Source organism: Anomalospiza imberbis, chromosome 20, assembly GCF_031753505.1.
Source record: "Anomalospiza imberbis isolate Cuckoo-Finch-1a 21T00152 chromosome 20, ASM3175350v1, whole genome shotgun sequence".
In the NCBI taxonomy this organism is placed as follows: Eukaryota; Metazoa; Chordata; class Aves; order Passeriformes; family Viduidae; genus Anomalospiza; species Anomalospiza imberbis.
In genome coordinates, this window is record NC_089700.1 from 6221023 (window position 1) to 6242304 (window position 21282).

A 21282-nucleotide genomic window follows, 5' to 3' on the forward strand; every position below is an offset into this window, starting at 1 on the left:
TGACCTCAGTCTCCTCCAGGCTGAGCAAACCAAGTGACCCCAGTCCATTCTCATAAGGTTTTCTCTCCAGATCCTTCCGTCTTTATAACCTCCTCAGGCAAGGAATGGTGTGGCAGCAGGGCCAGGGAAGGGATTGTCCCCCTGTGCTGGGCACTGTAAGGGCACATTCGAGCGCTGTGTCCCCTCGATCCAGGAGGGACATCGAGGGGCTGAAGCATGACCAGAGAAGGGAACAGAGCTGGGGAAGGATCCGGAGCACCAGGAGAGGATGAGGGAGCCAGGAGAGCTGAGCCTGGAGAAAAGAGGGGGGAACCTTCTGGCTCTCCACAACTGCTGGAAAGGAGGTGGGAGCCAGGTGGGGGTCAGGCTCTGCTTCCGGGGAACAAGGGACAGGACGAGGGGAAACGGCCTCAAGCTGGGTCAGGGGACATTAAGGCTGGACATCAGGAGGAATTTCTTCCCAGAAAAGGTCATCAGTCATTGGAACGGGCTGCCCAGGCATGTGGCGGAGCCACCGCGCTTGGAGGTGTTCAAGAAACGAGCGGACGCGGCACTCTGATCTGGCTAACAAGGCGGTGTCCGGTCCCGGGTCGGAGTCGGTGATTCCAGCGGTGCTCCCCAGCCCGACCGCTGCCGGGATTGCCGGGGCTCACGCGCTGTCTCCGCCGTTGCCGATCCCCGCAGCGCGCTCCCGCCTCCGCCTCAGCCCGCCCTCACAGCGCCCCGCCCGCGCGGGGAGATGACGTCACGCCTCCCCGCGTGCGGTCACGTCCGGTAGGTGAGGTCAGGGCCGGGCCGCCATTTTGAGCGGCTCCGCGGGCGGCGGCGGCGGCGGCCGCGGGCGGGGGAGGAGCGCGGCCCCCATGGCCGGGCAGTTCGACTCCGAGGACCGGGCGAGCTGGTACTGGGGGCGGCTGAGCCGCGCCGAGGCCGTATCGCTGCTGCAGGGGCAGCGCCACGGCACCTTCCTGGTGCGCGACTCGGGCACCATCCCCGGCGACTTCGTGCTGTCGGTGTCCGAGAGCTCCCGCGTCTCGCACTACATCGTCAACAGCCTGGGGCCGGCGGGAGCCCGGCGGGCCGGCGGCGAGGGCCCCGGGGCCCCGGGTGAGTGACCCCCAGGGCTGGCGGTGCCCGCGGCCCCGGGCAGGGCAGCCGGGGCGGCTCCGCCGGGCGGTGTTCGCAGGCGTGGAGCGCTTTGTGGTGGAATTAAGCCGCGTTCCGGAGCTGGGGCCGCTGCCCGAGCAGAGCCCACTGTCCGCACCTGCCGTCCTGTGCCATATGAAATTCAGCGTCCTGCACTTGGGCATCCCGCGGCTCCCGCCTCGCACCTCTTTGTTTTCCTAACCCCCTTAGCGATAATTCCTAGATTTTCCGTGTCATCTCAGCCGGAAGGTGGTTGTGTGCAAGTGTCATCCCCAAAGTCTGACTTCTGACAAGGCAGTTTTGCGTGATCAGGGAGGCTGAGTTTGAACTCTTCAGGAGGGAACTCTTCAGGATGTAAAGGCAATGGTTTCTTGAAATCAAATGCGAAGTTCAGTTCCTTTCCCCTTGAAAGGAGAAATTTGATATTATTTCTCATCAACTGAACATGTAAAAATGAAAACAACACGTTTAAGTGTAACACTAAAAGTGCAGAAGGTGCTGCTTGTGCCAGAGGGAGAAGCTCTGTGAGAAGCAGAATTTTTGCTGTTTAGTCCAAGTAAACCCCAACAGTGCAGAACCATTGGATGTGTCAGAACGTGCAGTCCAAAGGCGCTGGTGTCCCTCCTGTGGGTCAGGGAAGTGGGTGCTGGAGCCGCTCGAGTTTGGATATTAATCCTTGCAAAATGATGCGGATGTGTGATTGGCATCTCCGCAAGGAGCCACTAGATAGTTTTTAATTATAGTAAACCTGTGTAATAAGAGATTTGGTGAACTTATTTGGCAGAAAGCAGACAGAGACACCCTGGTGGAATGGGTGGAATAGGAGACCAGTGGTGGAAAGATGTAACAAGACTTGTTTTATTTTTCAGTCTCTGCACAGAGTGATTGACTAAGGAGATAATCTGAGAGAAAACAAAATTAGTGCCAGTAGGTTTGCACTGTCATACAGGGGAAGCATTTCAGATTGGAAAAATGGGGAAAGTCTGAACCCATCCTGTTTATCCCAGGAACCTCCTGGAGCTGCACAGTGCACTCAGGTTACAGAGCTCCACAGGTAGAAGTTAAAGGTGGCTGAATTCAGCTGGCAGTGGAATTTATTGCTGCTGTGGGGGATCAGAATGTGGTGGGTTCCTGTTGTTCCATGTGTGTGCAGACAGAGGTTTGGTGCTGTAACTGCTGACAAGGATGGCTGGGGTTGTGGAGAGCAGAGTCGGTCACCAGCATGCTTTGTTGTGAATCCAACCTAATTGGATTTTTCAAGACAGTAAAAAGCACTGGGTCATGAGTGTCTGTCACTTCTGGGCAGTTGTTTTTTGGGGAGCAACTCATCTCTGGAAAAACAGTGGCATCACTTCAGTACAGCCATCCCGACTTTTTTCTTGTGTTACATCCTAAGCTCAGTAACATTTTGTGGCATTCTGTGGGCTGGCTTTGGTTAAAGTCATGAAGTACTTTGTAATTCTCTTCTGTTTTAAAAGAGTAGCTGTGTAAGCTGGTGGCACAGTAGGCTTAATATATCTGGAAAAGTATAATTATGTTTTGGTTGGTCTCCTTTTTATTTGTCCCCTGGATGTTCCGGGGAGGGGTGATGCATCACTCTGCACTACAGACACTCCCACGCTGATTTTAGTAATTTTAATTAAACTATGCCTCCACGCTGATACTGCTGTCTTCACATTCCAACCAAAGAAGGTGCTGGGGAGGTATATATTGAATTATACTTCAAGTGTAATTAAGGTGCTGTTTCAGAAAAAAATAAGTGGGAGGTTGTTCTGCAGTGGAAGAGAGGTGAAAACATTAATAGAAGATTGAAGATGATTCTGTGTTTGGGTAGGGAAGCTAATGCAGTAAAAAGAGTTAAATGTTTGCAAATTGTCCTGCTTGGTTTTGTGGCCAAGCTAAAACATTGGGAAAAACAAAACCACTATATTTTAGTATGGGACAATTTTTTTAACAATTTATTGTTTGGCAAATGCGTAGGTCTCTCTGGGAAATTTGAATATTCCAGGTTGGGTTCTTGGACTGATTTTTGTTGGGCTCAGTGTCTGTGAAATTCCTGGCTGCTCTTAGGGACAAGGGAGCCTCAGCATAGAATGAATGAGATGAGGAGCTTTGGCTTCCCTAAAAATCACAACGTCACAAAAACATGATACTTTCTTTGATTTCTGAAGTATAAAGTAAACTTGCAAACTCTTTGTTAAATTGACTTTTTGACTGATGCTGCAGTTTCTAACTTTTTGCAGGTGATTTTTTAGCATAACAAAGAAAAAAAAGAGTTGAACAGAACTTTTAATGTCTTCCTGGCATGTTTTTTAAGGATGTTAAAAAATAGGATAAATCACTGCATTATGGGAAAGAAAAGCATTCTGTTTTCAGTGGAAATTGATCATTTGTGATGAAGCATCACAGTTACAGTTAAAGAAATCCCAAACAAGACAGAGTGCTCCATGCAGGCATTAGCATGGTGATGGACAGCAGAGGAAATATTAAATATATCATGTGTTTGCAATGTGACATGGGGGTTTGGGGTAAAAATGTGTGATATGCATTAAAAAATGCCTGAAATACCTAAAGATAGAAATGCTCTCTGTTGAGTGCAGCATTATAAAGACAGAAGCCTTAATGTAATTAAATTTGTCTGTCTGAAGTAGGCAAATATGACAGATATAATGCAGAAATTGATGTTTTCACATTTATGAGTTTTAAGAACATGATTCTGAACTGAATGCTTCTAAATCACTTCCATTGTGACTGAACTTCCTGGAATCATAGAATCCTTGCAGAATGATACCCACACTCAGCCCTGGATGAAGTGGCTTTAGGCATGTGTGAGCAGAGTGGTTTAACTCTGATGCTTGGGTTTTGGTTTTATTTTCATTTTTATATTGAGATCAAAATATATTTAAATGCAAACTAGTTGCAATTTTAGAAAGTGCCTGTATTAGACATCTGTTATCCTCTGATCTGTAAATGATGACTGTAATGGTCAGAAATGAGTCTAACTCCTGAGTGAATGTTTTCCTGGTGTGCTCAGAGCTCTTCCACTCAACAGAGTTTTATGTTTTTATAGGGTGTCCATGGGATTTATTTGTTCTGCTCAGCATGAGTAGGAAGGTACTTGAGAACAAGGAAAAAAGTTGTCCCCATGGGGGTGTGGGGGAAGCACAAGGGCTGGAATGTGGTGCCTCCGGAGCCCAGTCCCCATATGCTCCAGGAGGAAGTGGCTTACATCACTGGGGTGTCCTACTGGTGCCCTGTGTGATAAGAACGGCTTTTGCGGCCCTAAACACATCCTGAATTGGGAAAGGGAGCCACCCTTACAGAATAAAACTAGATAAAAAATAAAGACCTGTATTTCTGTGAAGGAAAAGGTTTCCAGAGCTTGGGAATAAATTGAAAAATCCCTATTGACACTAACAATTGGAGTGAAGAGAGAAATGCAAACCCCCTGAGATGTCTGAGAAAGTGAGAAGTTGCTCTGTTGTTTCACCACCTGCCAATCAGCAGAATATTGGGTGGTTTATAGCCCGAATTCCCCAGGATCTGGACAATATTTAAAACATCCACCAGCACTTTTCCCAGACTGACACAAAGGCAGCACAGTGTCAGAGGGTTGTGACAGGAGGGAATGTGCATCATAAACAGAGAACTGATATGAGCCAGGTTTGAAATGTTCTTCGGTTGTGGGACCCTTTGGATTTTAACTCTTTCCTCACTGTTCGTGGCATCCTGAGGTGGCTGGAGTTAGTGGAGGTGGAGTAAGGAAGAAAGAGGATACTCAGCCCTTTGTGCTTCTCATTCAAAAAGTTAATCTTGCTCAGCTGAGCAGTGCTGGTGGTGGAGATACTCCCTGAGCAGCTCTTCTTCAGCTGTGCCAGGCTGCAGAAAGAGAATTTCCAGTACTCAAGTGTCCCAATTTCCACAGGAAGTGACTGAAGTTCCTGGAACTGGACTCATCTTTCCATGCTTGTGCTCTTCCTGGGAGTCCTCAGAAGATGTGCACGCTGTGCTGCTCAGACTTGTGCCTTCAAGAGAAATCCCAGGATCATGAAGGAAAACTGCTCTTATTCCCCAAAAAACCCCACTCGCCTTGTTGCTGTAACTTTTTCTTGTGTTAGATCTTGCCTGAATTATTCCATTGGCCTGCAGGTATGAGCAGTGTCACAGTTCAAACAAGAGGCTGAAGAATTCCTCTGAGCCTGAAATCTGTTAATCTTTGAATTTCATTGTACCAGGGAATGACAAAACTTGGGAGCCTCTAGGGAGTGGAATAATTTCCCCACTGCATGTGAGCATCACTTAGTTCATTGTAGCTGAAGCAGAGGATCCACAAAAGACTTAAACTGATGGAAAGGTTTCCACGTGCTTGGGAAGGTGGAATTGTATTTTATTTCCAATCTGCACTTCATCACGTGTGACTTTGAACTATGTTGACCTTTTTATGCCTATTTTAGCTAAATTTTAGGAGTCTTCTATTTAAGTTCTCCAGATGATTATGAGGTTGCTGCCTTTATATTAATTGATGATTCATTTCGATTAAGTTTGTAGGTTTCTTGTACTAGATCTTCTGTAGCTGACTTAGATTTTTTAAAAGAAAAGCATCAGAAGTGCATGTGATTTTCTAGCAGTGTGGTCTTTGGGAGGGTAATATCTCTCCTTTCTGATGCTTTTCTCTCTGTCCCTTCAAGGAGTGCATTGATCTTTCTGATCCCAGAATTTGAAGGGTCTGTGTCCTCTGGCTGTTGTTCAGCTGTGCAAAACACCGCTTAGGATCTGATTTTCCAGGATACAGTACAGTGATTTGTCACTCCTTCTCTGAACATAATGTTCCAGAGGACTTTTCTTCTTTAAGTCCAACTTGTATTCAGGTACACTTGGCAGGTCCCTCAGGCTGTTGTGCATTAATTCAAGAGGGTGAACCTGTTCCAAAGGGAAAAAAAAAAAAGACACTCCAAAAAGCCTTGTTCATCCTGGTGAAGATTGAAGATTGACCAGGCTGATGAATGCTCCTGATGAACTGCTCATTCCCTGTGACCTGTGAAGATTTTTCTGTGAATCCCACATTGCAGAGACAGAGCTCAGCCCCCTGGCTGAGTCAGCTTGTAGCAGGTTTCACTGAGGTAAATTGGTGTTTCAGGCTCTCTGTTTCTGTCATGTGAAATAAGGTCCATGTCAGTGAACTTTCCTGAGACTCAGTCTTCTCCATATGGTTGCAAAGAGCTTTGCTGCCCTGCTCTTAAAGTTCTCATGACTTTTTCTTTTCACTGAAATGTCAAGCCTTGATCCTTAAAGGTTCACAGCTAAAATAGTGCTGGATATTTGCACGTGTTTCTGTCACCAGGTTGGTCTGAGACCTGATGTGTTTCCCACTTCTAGCTCTAGTGGAAGTGCAGCATTCCCAGATGCTGTTTTACACTGAGCTGTTCTGAAGTGTAGGTATGCTGCCTGTCCAGCCAGAATTCATGTCCTGTGAGCCCACAGAGCTGACAGTGCTACTGGGATGAAATTCCAGGGTTCTGGCCAAGTCTAGAGCTGTAAGTTGCATCTCAGCAACAAAAGTTGAGGGGGTTTTGCATCCTCTCAGCACTACACTTTGGGAGAATATGATGGACTCTTAATTCTCTTCCCATGCTGGGCTAGCCTTTCTCACTGATAATTACATTAACTTCCTTTATCTGTGGTGATGCCAGTTTGTGGGGTTTTTTTTGCAGTTTTTCAAGGCTATTGCTTTTGGGTTTTGGCTCAGTGTGCTTGTATTCATTTCTTTAGAGAGCCTTTCAGGGCTGTTAAAGCATGCAAACGTGCATTTGCCAATGACTTGGTTCTGCTCCTTCAAATTTCCTTTAACCAGCTCCACTAATGCTCCTGTTCCTTCAGGATACTTCAGAACTCATTTCTCGGGTGTTGGTCTTGTTGAATCTGCCCTTTTCTCTGTTAGAACCCCTTTCTGCTCTCCTGAAAGAACTTGTTGTAACATTAGCTTTCCATGCTGACAGTGCTACTTTGCAGGGAGTTTTGGATCACTGACAGCTTGAAAGATTCTGCTAGCTTTGTACTCCAGAGCTAAGGCTTGGGACTGTTAGATATTCCCTGCAGAGAAAACAGACTTGCAAAGTAAGCATCTCTTTCTTGCTAAAAGAGTTACTCATTAAAGTATAAATCTTTTCATCTGCACTCCCTTCCCCCAGCCTTCCCCAGTTCTTCCCTTAACTGATGGCATGGGGCATGGTGGAAATAGAGCATCATGTGTGTGTTTTTCTCCAGCTGAGCCTGAAGAACATAAAATGGAAAAAAAAAGCACAGCACACAGATTGGAAATGGATATTTTGCACTTGTAGTGATGCTTGTAATGGCTTGGATGTGAACATCATCTGTATTAGAGTGTATTTGAGGTTTGGATTTATAGCTTAGGCTCCATCTGACAAACGTGGCAAAGAAGCTGCAAGACTTGAGATTAAAAGGCTGAGTCATACCTGTTATGAAATTATATGTTGTTGCTTTGCATTGCATAGAAGGGAGATAATTTTCTTTACTGGTAACTTGTATCAAAATGAAAAATAACTTTATTTGCTCATTGACATCACTTGTTTGCTGCTGTGCAAAGCAGTTTTCTGTAGTGTCCATGCCTTTAACCCAAGATGCTACAACAGGTAAATAACCATTTTTGCAGTGTTGTTCTTTGGAAATAGATCTGAACAGCAGAAGAGAGTTTAAAAAAAAAATTCCTTGAAATGGGACCAAAATTTACTTCCTGTATTTAGAGTATAAAACAGGAAAATTGTACAGGCTCCTGAGAAACCCTGATGTACTGAACATTTTCATCTGTTGGGTCCATATAATACTGAAAGAAACAAAGATATTTTTATCGTGATTTGGGAAGTTTCGTGGTGTCAAGGAATTTCTCTTTTCCTTCCTTGACAAAATCTTTTTTAAAAAAACCTGTACTTGTTATTATGGTAGTGCTGCCTTTGATTGAACATGCTCAGAAAATTTGAATATGATGTCAAAGTGATCAAATTCAGTGTTGAAATACTTCTGTTTAAATGTATTTGTCTTCACAAATGTTTGATTTATATTTTTAATGCTCTCTTTGACATGTTGCCTTCTCTTTTCAGGGTCGAATCCCACCAGATTTCGAATAGGTGACCAAGAGTTTGATTCTTTGCCATCTTTACTGGAATTCTACAAAATACACTATTTGGACACTACAACCTTGATAGAACCCGTTTCGCGCTCGAGGCAGAATAGCGGGGTTATCCTCAGGCAGGAGGAGGCCGAGTATGTGCGAGCTCTCTTTGACTTTAATGGCAATGATGAGGAAGACCTCCCCTTTAAGAAAGGAGACATACTGAGAATCCGGGATAAGCCTGAAGAGCAGTGGTGGAACGCAGAAGACAGCGAAGGGAAGAGGGGAATGATACCCGTTCCTTACGTCGAGAAGTATAGACCTTCCTCTGCTTCAGTCCCCACTCTGATTGGAGGTAACCAGGATAGTTCCCACCCACAACCACTGGGTGGGCCGGAGCCAGGGCCCTATGCCCAGCCCAGCATCAACACTCCGCTCCCTAACCTTCAGAATGGCCCTATTTATGCCCGGGTTATCCAGAAGCGAGTCCCTAATGCCTACGACAAGACAGCCTTGGCTTTGGAGGTACATAATGGGCAAAACTTAGAAGGAAGAGATCTGTTCAAGGGATTTCCCTTTTGCTCATGTGGTAGTTTTGGAGGAATGAGAAAGGGAAAAGCTTTGTAATACTGGTTTTATGTCATGATTAATAAGTTATGGATAAAATGAGTGACTTGAGTCACTTGTAAATTAGATTATTGTTGATTATTATTAGGTTACTGAACCAGTATCGTGTCTGTTGTCAATCATCACTAACATAAGTGTTTCCCCATCCATGTTTTCAGTTCTGAAATGTTTATTTTGGGGGGAGGGAGAGGGAGCAGCTCATAAATTGTGTGTCTGAACCTGTGTTTGCCGTTGTGTGCCTCACCACAATCTGTACAAGGTGTGCTGGGTTGTTTGGTTTGTGTTGTGTTGGGTATTTTTTTCTCCCCAATGTGTCAGCAGTTTTAAAGCAATCAGTGGAAACATTGGTACACTTTGAAATTACCTGGACTGAGATGATGATCACACATAGAATTTCATTGTAACATCACCTCACAGATTACCTTGGGTTTAGGTTTGAGGCAGGAGCATTTTACAATTTACACCACAGTTTGTTAGGTCTGGTATAAAGCAGTGATTGATGGAGCAGGGTTTGTAGTAAAGCACTGAGTTTTCCCCAGGTTGATTCACTTCCTGACAGGATCAAGCAATTGCACAGGCCCTTTTTGATTTGTGGTTTTTCCTCTTAAAACGGTGGCTGGAGTGCTCTATCTTTCCACATCAGATAGTTCTCCTCCAAGTTACATTTGAGGAAATTGAGACTAAGGTATTCCCTGTGGCAGACCTTTGCCTTAGGATATGTAAATTGTATCCTTTAATCTAGGCTTTCTTTGAGCTAGAGGCTCTGGAATTTCCTGATACCTAATTGACTTCCTGTTTATATAACATTTTAAGTACTTGGGAAAAAAACAGTTTCTGTGCTGAGTCAGAGCATCTCCTCTCCACTCTCAAATACTTTGTGTAATTGTGCATAGCACAAAAGGCACTCCAGGACTTCAGTGATCTGGCAGTGATCTGATTCAGTGTAGGTGTGTGTATGGTGCAGAACTGGGAGATGCAGCACATGCCGCAGATTGATAACTGATGTACAGCCTGGCAGATGAGAAATCTTTCCCATGTAGGTAGTAAATATACTCTGAGAGTTATAGGTAGTAAATATATTCTTGAGTAAATACACTCTTGAGTTGCTACACATTCTGTTATCAGTCTGAATATCTTGGGGTTGAGAAGCAGGTAGATAAATTTATGTAAACTCACCAGATTTTGAGGAAATGTGAGGATTTTTACCCTTCAAACTCATAAAGGTTAAAATGCTGTTTCTCCCTCTTTTTCTGACCCTTTCCACCCAGTTATCTCCTGGAGCTTGGGAATATTCCTGAATGCAGGCTGTTGTAATTACCACATGTTAGATTGTTTTTCAGCCTCTGGATACCGTTGTGGCATATTTAGCAAAACCTTTTGGTTTTCTTTCTAAATTTTGCATTCTCTTAAGCTTTAACTTCACACTTTATTCCACTAAAGAACCCCACACTGCTGCCCAGTGCAGGATTTGGGAGCATGGAGTGAAATAGGGAGAGTGAGGAAATGCTGCTAATCCAGGCCATAAGCAACTTAGAGTGAAAGGACGTGCTGTCCACGCTGGAGAACAGCTTGTGGGTGCCAGGGCTGATCTGAGGTTAGTTCAATCCTCTTCACCAAAACTCACATGATCTGGCAAGAGTGCTGTGCTGTAGGAAGAGCAGTTTTGTGGGTAACACCTCTCTTTTCTGATCTTCCTTACACCTCTAGTGTCTTATACTAACTGATGGGAAAGGCTGAGGAGCTGAAGTGTTTGGGAGGAACAGCTGAGATGTGTCAGCTCGGCTTGGCTGTGTGACCTCAGGAGATTTCTGGTGTCGAGAAGTGGCCTTTGTGGGCCTCATAAAACACCATCTATTTATCAGTTGATACCCTGGCCTTCTTGGTTAGGGTGTTAGATCCCTGTCTTGCTCTCCATGTAAGAAATGCAATAGCAGTAGTGGTTCTTCATTCTCTATGTAGTATTGCAAACATTTAGTTTTAAAAGTTGAGCCATTTATCACTGCTTCTAGTGGCCTTCAAAGCTTTGCAGCATTTATCACTTCCAATCACAATGTTACTGAGTTGCTTTCAGTGTTTGTACAGGAAAAAAAGCAATGTGCACTTAATTTTCTCCCCAGTTTTTCTTCATCCTGTCTATCCAAGTTCTGTTTCTTGTTGTCTCCTTTCTCCATGTTCCCTTTCACTTCATGGTGTTCCTTCTCTGTTTATTTAGAGATCTCTTTCTTAGATAACTTAGTAGAGAGCATTATGTAAATCTTAGCAGATCATTTTTGCCCAGACCTCTTTATAAATACAGCAAGTGGGATTCTTTCCAAATGAAAATTCTTATCCTTAGATCTGGCAATATTCATGGGAGGGGGTGGATCCCACTGTTTCTCTTAGAAAAAGAGATTCTTAACATAAAACAGTCTTTGCCCGAACTGCAAACAGAATATCTGTGCTGTTCTGTTATTTTAAGCTTGACATGCTTTTGACGAGTTCAGGGAAAGAGGATCAGAGCAGGTGATGTTTTAATAAAGTCTGTGCTCTATTATGGAAAAAAGATTCAGCAGGAGAAGTTAACATTTATTTTGCATGTAACTGGACCTATGCAAGGAGTTTTCAGTCTGTTTTAAGAGAAACTAGATGAGGAAAAGGGAAGATCTGTGTGGTGAATGACTCTGAGATCGATGGATTTATTTTTTTTCTTTGTAACAGTAGCAGAACTGTGCCACCTTGACCTCACCAAAGAGGAGTACTTGGAATAAAACCACAGCATACAGAAGTCTTCACTTGAACCTTCAGTTTTGCTTTGAAGCATATGGGGTATATTTAGCTTTAAAACTTCTGATGAAGACTGAGACAAACCTGGCTTTCTAGCAGGGTACAGTGTTGTTTCTGAGGTGCTGTGCTTGGTGGGACGATGCACTACGGGCTGATGTTGCCATAAATCAATGCTGAAAGTGAGGAGGATTCAGAGACAACATCCACTCCTAGCCTAAAGCTTTTAAAACTTCAGCACTTGTAATAATAACCAATTTTTGGAAAGGTTCTTTGTATTGTCTTCAGGAGAGTGGTTGAAATATAGCTTGCTAGGTAGAGGTTTGAAACAGATCTAGAAAGATCTTTCAGTTAGTCAGGATCTAATGGAGCTATTTTATTAAGGCAGCATTTGTGAAATGGTCCATGCTTGCTTAAAGTTAGTCCTGCTTTGACAGATGTAAAATATACAGATAGATATGTAAGAATGAATGAGAAGGTTTATATATATAAATGAAATGGGAATAAAAACAGTGTCTGCTAAATGAAATTACTGGCAAAAAAAAAAGGAATATTTGATCTCAGAGGTCTCTCCTCAGTTAATTACCGAAAAGCAGCTTTCAAGTGTAGCTCTGTATAGTAAGGGGAATTCATAATTGAATGTCCCTTGGCTGCAGTGACCCTGAAACACCCCTGGAAACCAAAAACCAGCTACAGGATGCTCGGGGAGCAAGGGAGTTTCACAAGCATCCCATACTGTACCTCAGTGTCATTGCTCTGTTGAACCCACCTTTTGCCGGTGCGTTTATTTTAAGGTATCCAAGATAAACCCTAATGAATACTAATTAGGGTGTGATAGCAGAGGCCAACAGTCTTAAGACAGCAAACTTAAGTGCAAGTCGTGCTTTTCCCTTCCCAGTGGGTTGGAGGTTAAACACTGTTCTGGTGAAGGCTGGTCTGTAGATTATATCCAGGTCTGAAGCAGTCTGAAGTTATCTGGGACATTGTTCTGGTAATGGCTGTGATTAGGAAATCAGATTTTCCACTTCTACTATCGTCACATTGAATCTTATCCTTGTTAAATTATAGCTGATGTTTTGTTTCGGTCAGCAGAGTATTTTTGTTGGTACAACCCCCCAGTGGTTATTAGCAGTAGCAAAATTATACAAACTGCATGATTAAATTCCTAAAGAGCTGAAGCTTGCATTCAGAACTGGAGGAAGGCTTCCTTTTTGCCTGCAGCTAATACATAAGAGGATTTTCTTCAAAATATGATTCATTAAAATGTCTATACTAATGACTACAAAAGGCAAAAATAAAGGTACAGCAAGAATCCCAATGGGCCTCTCATTATCAGATAAGTAATCATGAGAGGTATGGGAAGCTTAATTAAATGTCCATGAAAGGGGTTGAATTTATGAACTGTTAAAAGCTGTTCTGGCAAAAGATTTCAAGCGATTAAAACCTGTAAAGTTAATGGAGATTGGTAACATCTGAAATTGTTTTCCTTGTTCTTTGTTGGCTGCCTGGAAAGTGCAAATAATGAGGTTGTGTTTTGGATGGATTTGGAACACAGTGATGAGCATCTTTGTAAACTATAACTATATTCACTGAATTTCTGGATGAAATGCAGCGAGGCCTTTGACCACACCTTCAGAGTTTATTTACAGTATTAGTGAAAGAAAATGTCTATCTATCCCTAAAGCATCCTCCATCTGTGATGTGGGAAGAACTCTAAAAACTGTTGTACGTTACTCATAAATCAGATTATTGATAAAATTCTGCAGAGGGGTAGAAATGGGTAGACAGCTTTTCAGTGGTCATTCATTAACTCTCCAGTGAGTGTCTTTACAATGTAAATTATGCTTCCTCAGGTTGTGTAAGTGCCACTTAATTAAAGTACCCTTAAATATGAAGCAGAGTTGGGGACTGATCAGACCTAGACTTGTGTCCTGATTTGAACTCCCGGCACAGCCCTGGGGAAGTGCCTGCTGTGCAGTTTGTCCCCGTGTCACAGGGGGATGATAGATGATGCCTTTGGAATTGGTGCCGGCAATATGAGGGTGGAGATCAGAATAGGAAATGTATTCCTGGGCAAGCGGGAGAGGGCATCAGTTGTCTTTACTGTTCCCATGAGTGTTGGACTTGGCAGTGCTGAGTTAATGGTTGGACTCGATGACCCTGAAGATCTTTTCCAACCTAAACAATTCTGTGATTCAGTGGGATTTATTTCTCTGAGAAATCCATGTTGAGAAAGACTGAAATGCCATCTGGCTTTGCCTTTGGTAGTGGCTGAGTGTGGATGCCCAGAGCAGCTTTACAGCAGTTCTTATACACTTCTTATAATCTGTGAAAAGAGAGAGATCCTTCACTTTTCACAAATTGAAAAGTGGAATTACAAAACTAAGGAGCAGTTGAGCTTGCAGATTAGTGTCCACTTGGTCCAGGTGCAAGCCTTCCTTGCTTTATGAGGCTCTGGATGGAGTCCCAACAGTGTGCAGGCTTCTGTCAGCCCAGCAAGGCACATTTTTCAGGATAGCACCTGATGGTAGGTCCCAAGAGCACTTGGAAAGATTGGTTTTGGATTGCTGGCTCTTCAGTTCAGGTAGTTCTCACCTGATCTAGATACATTTCTTTATATACTTTCTTGGAGTGAATGGCATTGGGGGGGCAGGCTGGTGTCTCAGACATTGTCAGAACTAAAGCTGCTTTTTATAGATGTGTATCTGGTGCACATGGGTGACAGCACACCAAGGGAGGGGTGGCAGCTCATCCTGCCCGTGTTTCTGGTTTGTAACGTGTGTATTTCTTTCCCCACAGGTCGGTGAGCTGGTAAAGGTCACAAAGATTAACATGAGCGGTCAGTGGGAAGGAGAATGTAATGGCAGACGCGGTCACTTTCCATTCACACACGTCCGTCTGCTGGATCAACAGAATCCTGACGAGGACTTCAGCTGAGTGTGGCTCAACAGTTGCTCTTACAGATGGGAACAATCTCTACTTGTTTTTATTGCAGATGGCATCAAGACTAAGCTAGGACCGACGCTACAAGCGGTATTGCTTGGATAAGCATTCTGATAACCTGCAAACCCCTGGGACTCAACACCACCATTCCTTAAGCAAGGGTCATGTAATTCAGGGTACGACAGTAGATAACTCGTGTGTCCAGTGGCAGAACTAGGCCATGATTATAGGTTGTAATGCCTGCTTATGTCCACGTGCACGGCAGCCTGGACCTTGCCAGCAGCAGCAGCTGGAGAAAGCAGTGCTGTAGATGTTCAGAGAACATTTACAGCTCTCTCCAGGCCCATTGCTTATGTTGCTTCTTCCTCAGGCAATGAAGATCAACCGTAGACAATTCAATACCTTGATAGAAATTTCACAAATTTATCCTGGAGCTCTCTCCATGTTTTTTGCCATCCTGGGTTCTCTGTCCTGGAAAGGCTCCGCAGTGCCCTGCATGGTCAGTTAGCTGTGCACAGCACAGACTGATGCAGGGCCCGTTGGGGACAGCCTTATGATTTACAGATCCGTACCATTTTCATGGTAAATGACAGATCCAATCAATCTCAGAATTCTAGAAGCTTGTGGACACTAGATTGATTTCTTCAGTACTGTTGATGCTTCAAACATAGCAGCTGATTTTAATTTAAGATTTTTATTAACACACAGTATCTCCTTTTATCCACAAATACAAGGCTTATGGAAGTGTAAACCTCCATATCAGTGCTGAAAAATACGTGCATAGCACTTTAATACATAGCTTTAAAGCAGTGTTTGATTCACTAAATATACTAAAATATTGACACTGCTTTCCAATAAAATTAAATTGTGTAGGGCTAGTTTAATTTTTCTAGAATTCTTCAATATTGTACAATACTGTTACAGTACAAATCAGTGTCAAACACGGTGAACTGACAAACCAAATATTAGTTTTATTTTAAAGACACTCTGGGGACTCTTCTGGTTTAATTCCCATCTGTAAAATATTTGATAGTGAATTCATGAGGATTTTATTTTTAATAAACTAATGGAAAATAATTGTGTGCTTCTGGATTGATTCTCAAAAGGCATAATAGAGTAAATATGGCTTCCTAGCTCATGATGAAAATCAGTGCATTGAGTAGGCAGCATTATGCACTGCTTGATGGTTATTTTTTAGTCTGTTCTTCTAATTATCTGGTTTTCTCTAATATAAATCAGAATGGACTTAGTAAGTTTTGTAAACTGAAATTAAACACTGAAGTAACTACCCCTTGCCTGTACCCTGGGTTTTTTTCCAAGCACAGCACTCTGGTGACCAAACTCAATTTTGTAACTTTGACTACAGTATAATCCATGCAGAAGGGTTTTTCTAGATAGCATCAAACTGAAACTGTTGGGTTTGGTTGCTTCAGACCCGTGTGACCCCAATGGCTCATGGGTCGCACGTGCTGCAAAGGCCTTTGCTGCAAGGCACCAACCCTACAACAATACTGGTAACACTTTACCTCAGAACTCTGTAACATGCTGGAAATTATATTTCTGTTCTATTTAAGTACTAGTTGTTTTACTTCAAAACTAATCCATCAGCAAGTCTGAGTAATGTTCAGGTTATGGGCACTCATTAATTCTGTGGACTAACGTTAATCACACTTGTCCATCACCAGTCTCATGAGCACTACTGAGGATTATTATCAAAAACTGACAGCAGGGACAGTGGGGTAAGAATGGAAACAAGGAATTGCAGCTCTGTTCTACCTTGGATTGCTATTCTGGTTAGGGTGACGTGCCAGTGATTGTGGGAGCTCTTCTAGCTTAGTACAAAATTTGCTTTGAGGGGAAAAAAATGCGAAACTAACTCTAGGTTCTGTAACTCATCAGGTTCTTTAAGGCTGATTTGTGTTTTTCCTCTGATTTGGATATTCACTGTAACTGTTTAGGGGGGGTTGTTCAATAGCTGCACTCTGAATAACAGACTTAATGCTGAGTTTTTCAGTTGCCCATATATGCTTATATTTTTATTCAGGTATTGCAAAAGAAACACAATAAACAGTGTGTCCTTAGAGTGACACTTCTGAAGTATTTTTGCCAACTGCAGTTAATGAAAGCCCATCTATTTGTACCTTTCCAATCAGGAATTCATATACCAAAAGATCATTTTTCTGCAAGTTTTATTATGCAAACCTTGCCTTTTTAATATGAAAGACATGAATTGAATTAACTAGCAAGTACCCTGCAAACTTTGTAGATGTGGTTTTGTTAAGACTGTATAAATTGTGAATATTTGTACACTTTGAAAGAGCAAAATAAAGAAACTAGAGGAGTCTTAATAGCTGCTGTTACACTAGAATCTCAAGTTCTTGTCAAGCAGTTTTTTTTAGCTGACCGATACATTAATGGAACTGTTTTTCACTCTTCAGTTCTAAGCTGAAATGTGATTTTGTTTCATAGGTGATAGAAAGGAGTATGAATTTGGACAAAATAGACATTTCAACTTGCCAGGCTCTTGAAGGCAAATAGGTAGAACCTATGTCCATGAACATGTAGATGAAATCCTTTTGTGGCCTTTGTTTATCCTCTTCTATTTGTTCCCTCCCTTCTCCCCGATGCGTGCAAAAAAATCATCGCTCAGAATATTGGTCACAATCTTTTGTCTTTTCCTTGGCTGTGGTTTTGGTCTCTTGTGCATAGGCAGGTGTTAGAACTAGAATAATCATTTCTAGAAATACACCATGAAAGCAGAATGCTCAATTACACTGTGTTCTTCTGGTGCATTTACATGTTATATCACACTAAAAAGTACAACTGGCTGCTATGGTTTTTTAATATATATTTCATTTTGGTAAGCCCCAGCCTTTTTACTAATATATGACCTGGTTAAATCTTGTTAATCTGTTTGAATTGTATTTGTTAATAATGCAAATATTTCTAATCATCTTTAAGAGTAAAACACTTCCTTTTTGTTAATGGTTTTGGGGAAGGATTCTAACCAAACCTGTTTGAAGAAAAATATGAACATGTGCCATTGTATTATAACACTATCCACTTTCTTGACAGTTAAAGTCCTTTTTTATTTTTTTGTAGCATGTAATGTATATGTTCATAGTACGTGAAGTAAATAAAAGTATAGCCAAAACTTTGACTCAGTCATTCTCAATCAGTTTTTGGAGTACTTGCATTTAATAATTAAAAATAGAGGGGGTATGGCCATTTTTAATTGGCCATGTTAGTATGCAAATAATTAAACATAGCACTACAGAAGTAAGACAAACCAAGGTAACTAAGTTAACTTATCAAACAATAAAATATGGCTTTTTTTGAAAGAAGGTGACTTTCTGTAATTAAATGAGTCTAGGGGTTGGGGAGAATATATATTCTCATTTAAAAAAAAAACTTGTGAGGAATGTTAAGATGAGATTTTGTAGCTCTTGCTCTCAATTCTACCTGCACAAGTGTGTCAGGGAATAATCTGGGGATTTTTGGATGGGGTGTTCGGGAAGATAAAAAGCTGTTTCTATATTTTTAGAAATATCAGTGAAAACAAAGTTACACAAATGAATACCAGCAAGAATCTCCTGCAGGAGTCTACAAATGGTTCAGAAGAGCTGGTTTTGTGTGTGGTGGTGTGAGAGCACCAATTCAGTGAAAGGCCAAGGTGTGCAGGTGCTCTCAAGGGCTGAAGGACAGAAAATCAGGACCAGAATCCCATGGGGGGACACGTTTGTAACATCAATCTGCATTAAAGCTACTTTTGCCACACTACTCCTTAAAAACTGCAAGGGGACAGTGGCCCTTAGGCCCCAAGGATAAGAATCTATGTGTCTCCACACAGTAAAGATTATTCTATCAGCTCCAGATGGAAAAAACCCTTAATTTTTCATAGATAGAAGCCCCCAGCTTTGCTCCAGTGCTCAGCCACTGCAGAGCTGCAATGCAAAGGTGTGTTTTAATGAGATTAGCTGTGAGAATTTCAGAGCTCCCTGCAGCCAAAAGGAAGAGGCTGTGCCTGCCCTTCCCCAGGGCCCTGCCAGCCATCCCCTCCTGCTTCACCTTGCAGAGCTCCCCTGAGCTGATGGAGCACAGGGCTCATGCAGAAAACTGCTCTTCCTTTTCCATTCCCTCTCCTTTGAACTGGGGTTTGGCTGCAGCAGTAGTTGAATGAATTAATGTGAAAGTTCAGGGGGCAAAGGGCAAGCAAGGATTGCATCAGCAAATTGTGCTGTATTTCCTTGGATTAGGCTGTTTATTCCTCATGCTTTGCCAAATCCCTGACCAATTTCCAAATATCTGAATGCCATCTGTAATGAGTGCATTCAAAAGAATTTAAAGTATTTAGACTATGCTATCATTTAGTAAGGGTACTAAGAATGCACCTCACTTCTGGCAATTAAATCTGCTTGAAGTGTCCTGATTTATTGATATTATTGAACTCCCTGCAACCTGAGTGCCTGCTGAACACGAGGAACACAGAAAAAATCCTAAATTGATCCAAATCTAATTTATTGTGCACAGCTCCCCAAGTTTCTGCTGAAAAATAGACTTATGGTCAATAGAGTGCAGAAGTGATTTGTGAGTCTTAAAAATTTACACAGAGATAGTGACTGTGCAGTACTGTGACCTTTTGAGTACCTAACTTTGTATCATGTATTTACCAGCAATTCAGAAGTAAAGGTTTACAATGATTCCAAATTTCAGAAAAAATCAGCATTTTCTAATCTTACTTCAAATAAATTTAAAAAAAGCAAATTTTTTTTTCTGGACTTGACACCTAATTTTCACCTTAGTCACTGATGTCTTTGTTTTTAAGAAATCCTGATTAGATGATCCTGATCTGTGAAAAAGAGGGCCTAAATATCCCTTGAAAACAGAGTATTGATTTTCTGAGCAAGTGGTATCAAAATAATTCTGTCAAGTTTTTAGATTTATTTGTAAGAAAAGCATAAGGTTATGCTGATCTTGCAGACCCTAAAACTCTTGTTCATCAACTGAAAAAAAAAAAAGTCAGGCCAGCAATAAACTACTGAAAAAATGTGCTTTGAATGGTGTTCAAGGTGTGTGCCCTCAGTCATCCATCAGCAGCCCATTTCAGTGGGCACAATACAATAAATGGGGATACCTGACTTTGAGTCCAGGAGGTGCCAGGGCCAGCTCTGTCTCTGCTGTCAAAACTTGCAAAGGTCTCTGTGCACTTCTCCCAGCAGTGAAGTGATGGGAGAGCATCCGTAGCCTGCACTTCCAAGGAGACATTGGGAAAAGAGACAAGACTTCATTCACAGCTACCCTGAGTGAATTGCAGAATCGTGGAATGGTTTGGGTTGGAAGGGACCTTAAAGCTCATCTCATTCCAATTCCACTGCCAGGGGCAGGGACACCTTCCATGAGACCAGGTTGCTTCAAGCCCCGTCCAACCTGGCCTTGAACACTTCCAGGGATGGGGATCTTTGAAGATCAAGTTCATGCCAGCCATGCATAATCTCTTTTCTTTTTCTAAAACCATTCTGATTTCAGAAATCGAGGCATTATCTCAGTTATTTAAGTGAATGCTCCTTTTGTTTTTCAGTAGTACTGTGTGAGGAACTCGTGAAACATTCCATTTTACTTTCTACATTTCCTAGCCTCTTGAAACTGTGAAATTGCCAGTATCGCTGAAGGTGATACTTAGAGCAAACACCCTGAGAGGCTGCAGAGACCTGTATCTGACCGTCTGCCTTTCGGTCACAGATCCACCCTTCCATGTGCAGCACACGCGGTGATTTGTACCCAGATGCCGGCAGAGGGTAACTCAACGAGCGCTGTCAGCGTCTGAGGGCAGCACAAACACGGAGCGATGGAGCCGCACTGAGGGGAACGCCACCGGCGGCCGGGCCGGGCCCGCTGCCCGCGGCTCACCCACAGCCATGTCCCGGTCACGGCCCCGCCAGAGCCGGCCGGGGGAACGGCGGATCCATCCCCGCCATTGCCGGGCCGCCTCGTCCTGCATCCCGCGTTATGCCTCATCCCGCCTCACACCGCTTCATCCCTCGTCCCGCCTCCTTCTGCTTTATCCCTCAATCCCCCTTTATCCCTCACGCCGCCTCACTCCCTTTATCCCTCACGCCGCCTCACTCCCTTTTTCCCTCACGCCGCCTCACTCCCTTTATCCCTCACGCCGCCTCACTCCCTTTATCCCTCACGCCGCCTCACTCCCTTTTTCCCTCACGCCGCCTCACTCCCTTTATCCCTCACGCCGCCTCACTCCCTTATCCCTCATGCCGCCTCACTCCCTTTTTCCCTCACGCCGCCTCACTCCCTTTTTCCCTCACGCCGCCTCACTCCCTTTATCCCTCACGCCGCCTCACTCCCTTTTCCCCTCACGCCGCCTCACTCCCTTTTTCCCTCACGCCGCCTCACCCCCTTTTTCCCTCACGCCGCCTCACTCCCTTTTTCCCTCACGCCGCCTCACTCCCTTTATCCCTCACGCCGCCTCACCCCCTTTTCCCTCACGCCGCCTCACTCTCTTTTTCCCTCACGCCGCCTCACTCCCTTTTTCCCTCACGCCGCCTCACTCCCTTATCCCTCACGCCGCCTCACTCCCTTTTTCCCTCACGCCGCCTCACTCCCTTTTTCCCTCACGCCGCCTCACTCCCTTTATCCCTCACGCCGCCTCACCCCGCCCCCCGCCC

The 21282-nt window shown here is 43.5% G+C and overlaps 1 protein-coding gene and 1 long non-coding RNA gene across 6 annotated transcripts; one reads left to right on the top strand and one right to left on the bottom strand.

Moving 5' to 3' along the window:
• Window positions 1-781: 781 nt before the first annotated feature.
• CRK (CRK proto-oncogene, adaptor protein) lies at window positions 782-17762 on the top strand. Of its 5 annotated transcripts, none has more exons than XR_011005434.1 (4): window positions 782-1107; window positions 8262-8797; window positions 11597-11762; window positions 14459-17762. XR_011005434.1 is itself a non-coding variant. In XM_068210375.1 (4 exons), the coding sequence occupies exons 1-4, from the start codon at window positions 864-866 to the stop codon at window positions 14594-14596; spliced, it is 1023 nt and encodes a 340-aa protein (XP_068066476.1). In that variant the 5' UTR covers window positions 782-863; the 3' UTR covers window positions 14597-17762. The 5 variants fall into 5 exon arrangements, 3 of the variants coding, with proteins under 3 accessions (XP_068066476.1, XP_068066473.1, XP_068066474.1); XR_011005435.1 differs by having other exon boundaries at window positions 8262-8627; window positions 14459-14650; XM_068210375.1 differs by having other exon boundaries at window positions 11600-11704.
• Window positions 5791-20577, bottom strand: LOC137485718 (uncharacterized). The gene is made up of 2 exons (XR_011005436.1): window positions 19737-20577; window positions 5791-7236 (listed from the first exon to the last, which is right to left on the bottom strand). It is a non-coding gene; the product is annotated as an uncharacterized lncRNA (long non-coding RNA).
• Window positions 20578-21282: the final 705 nt, after the last annotated feature.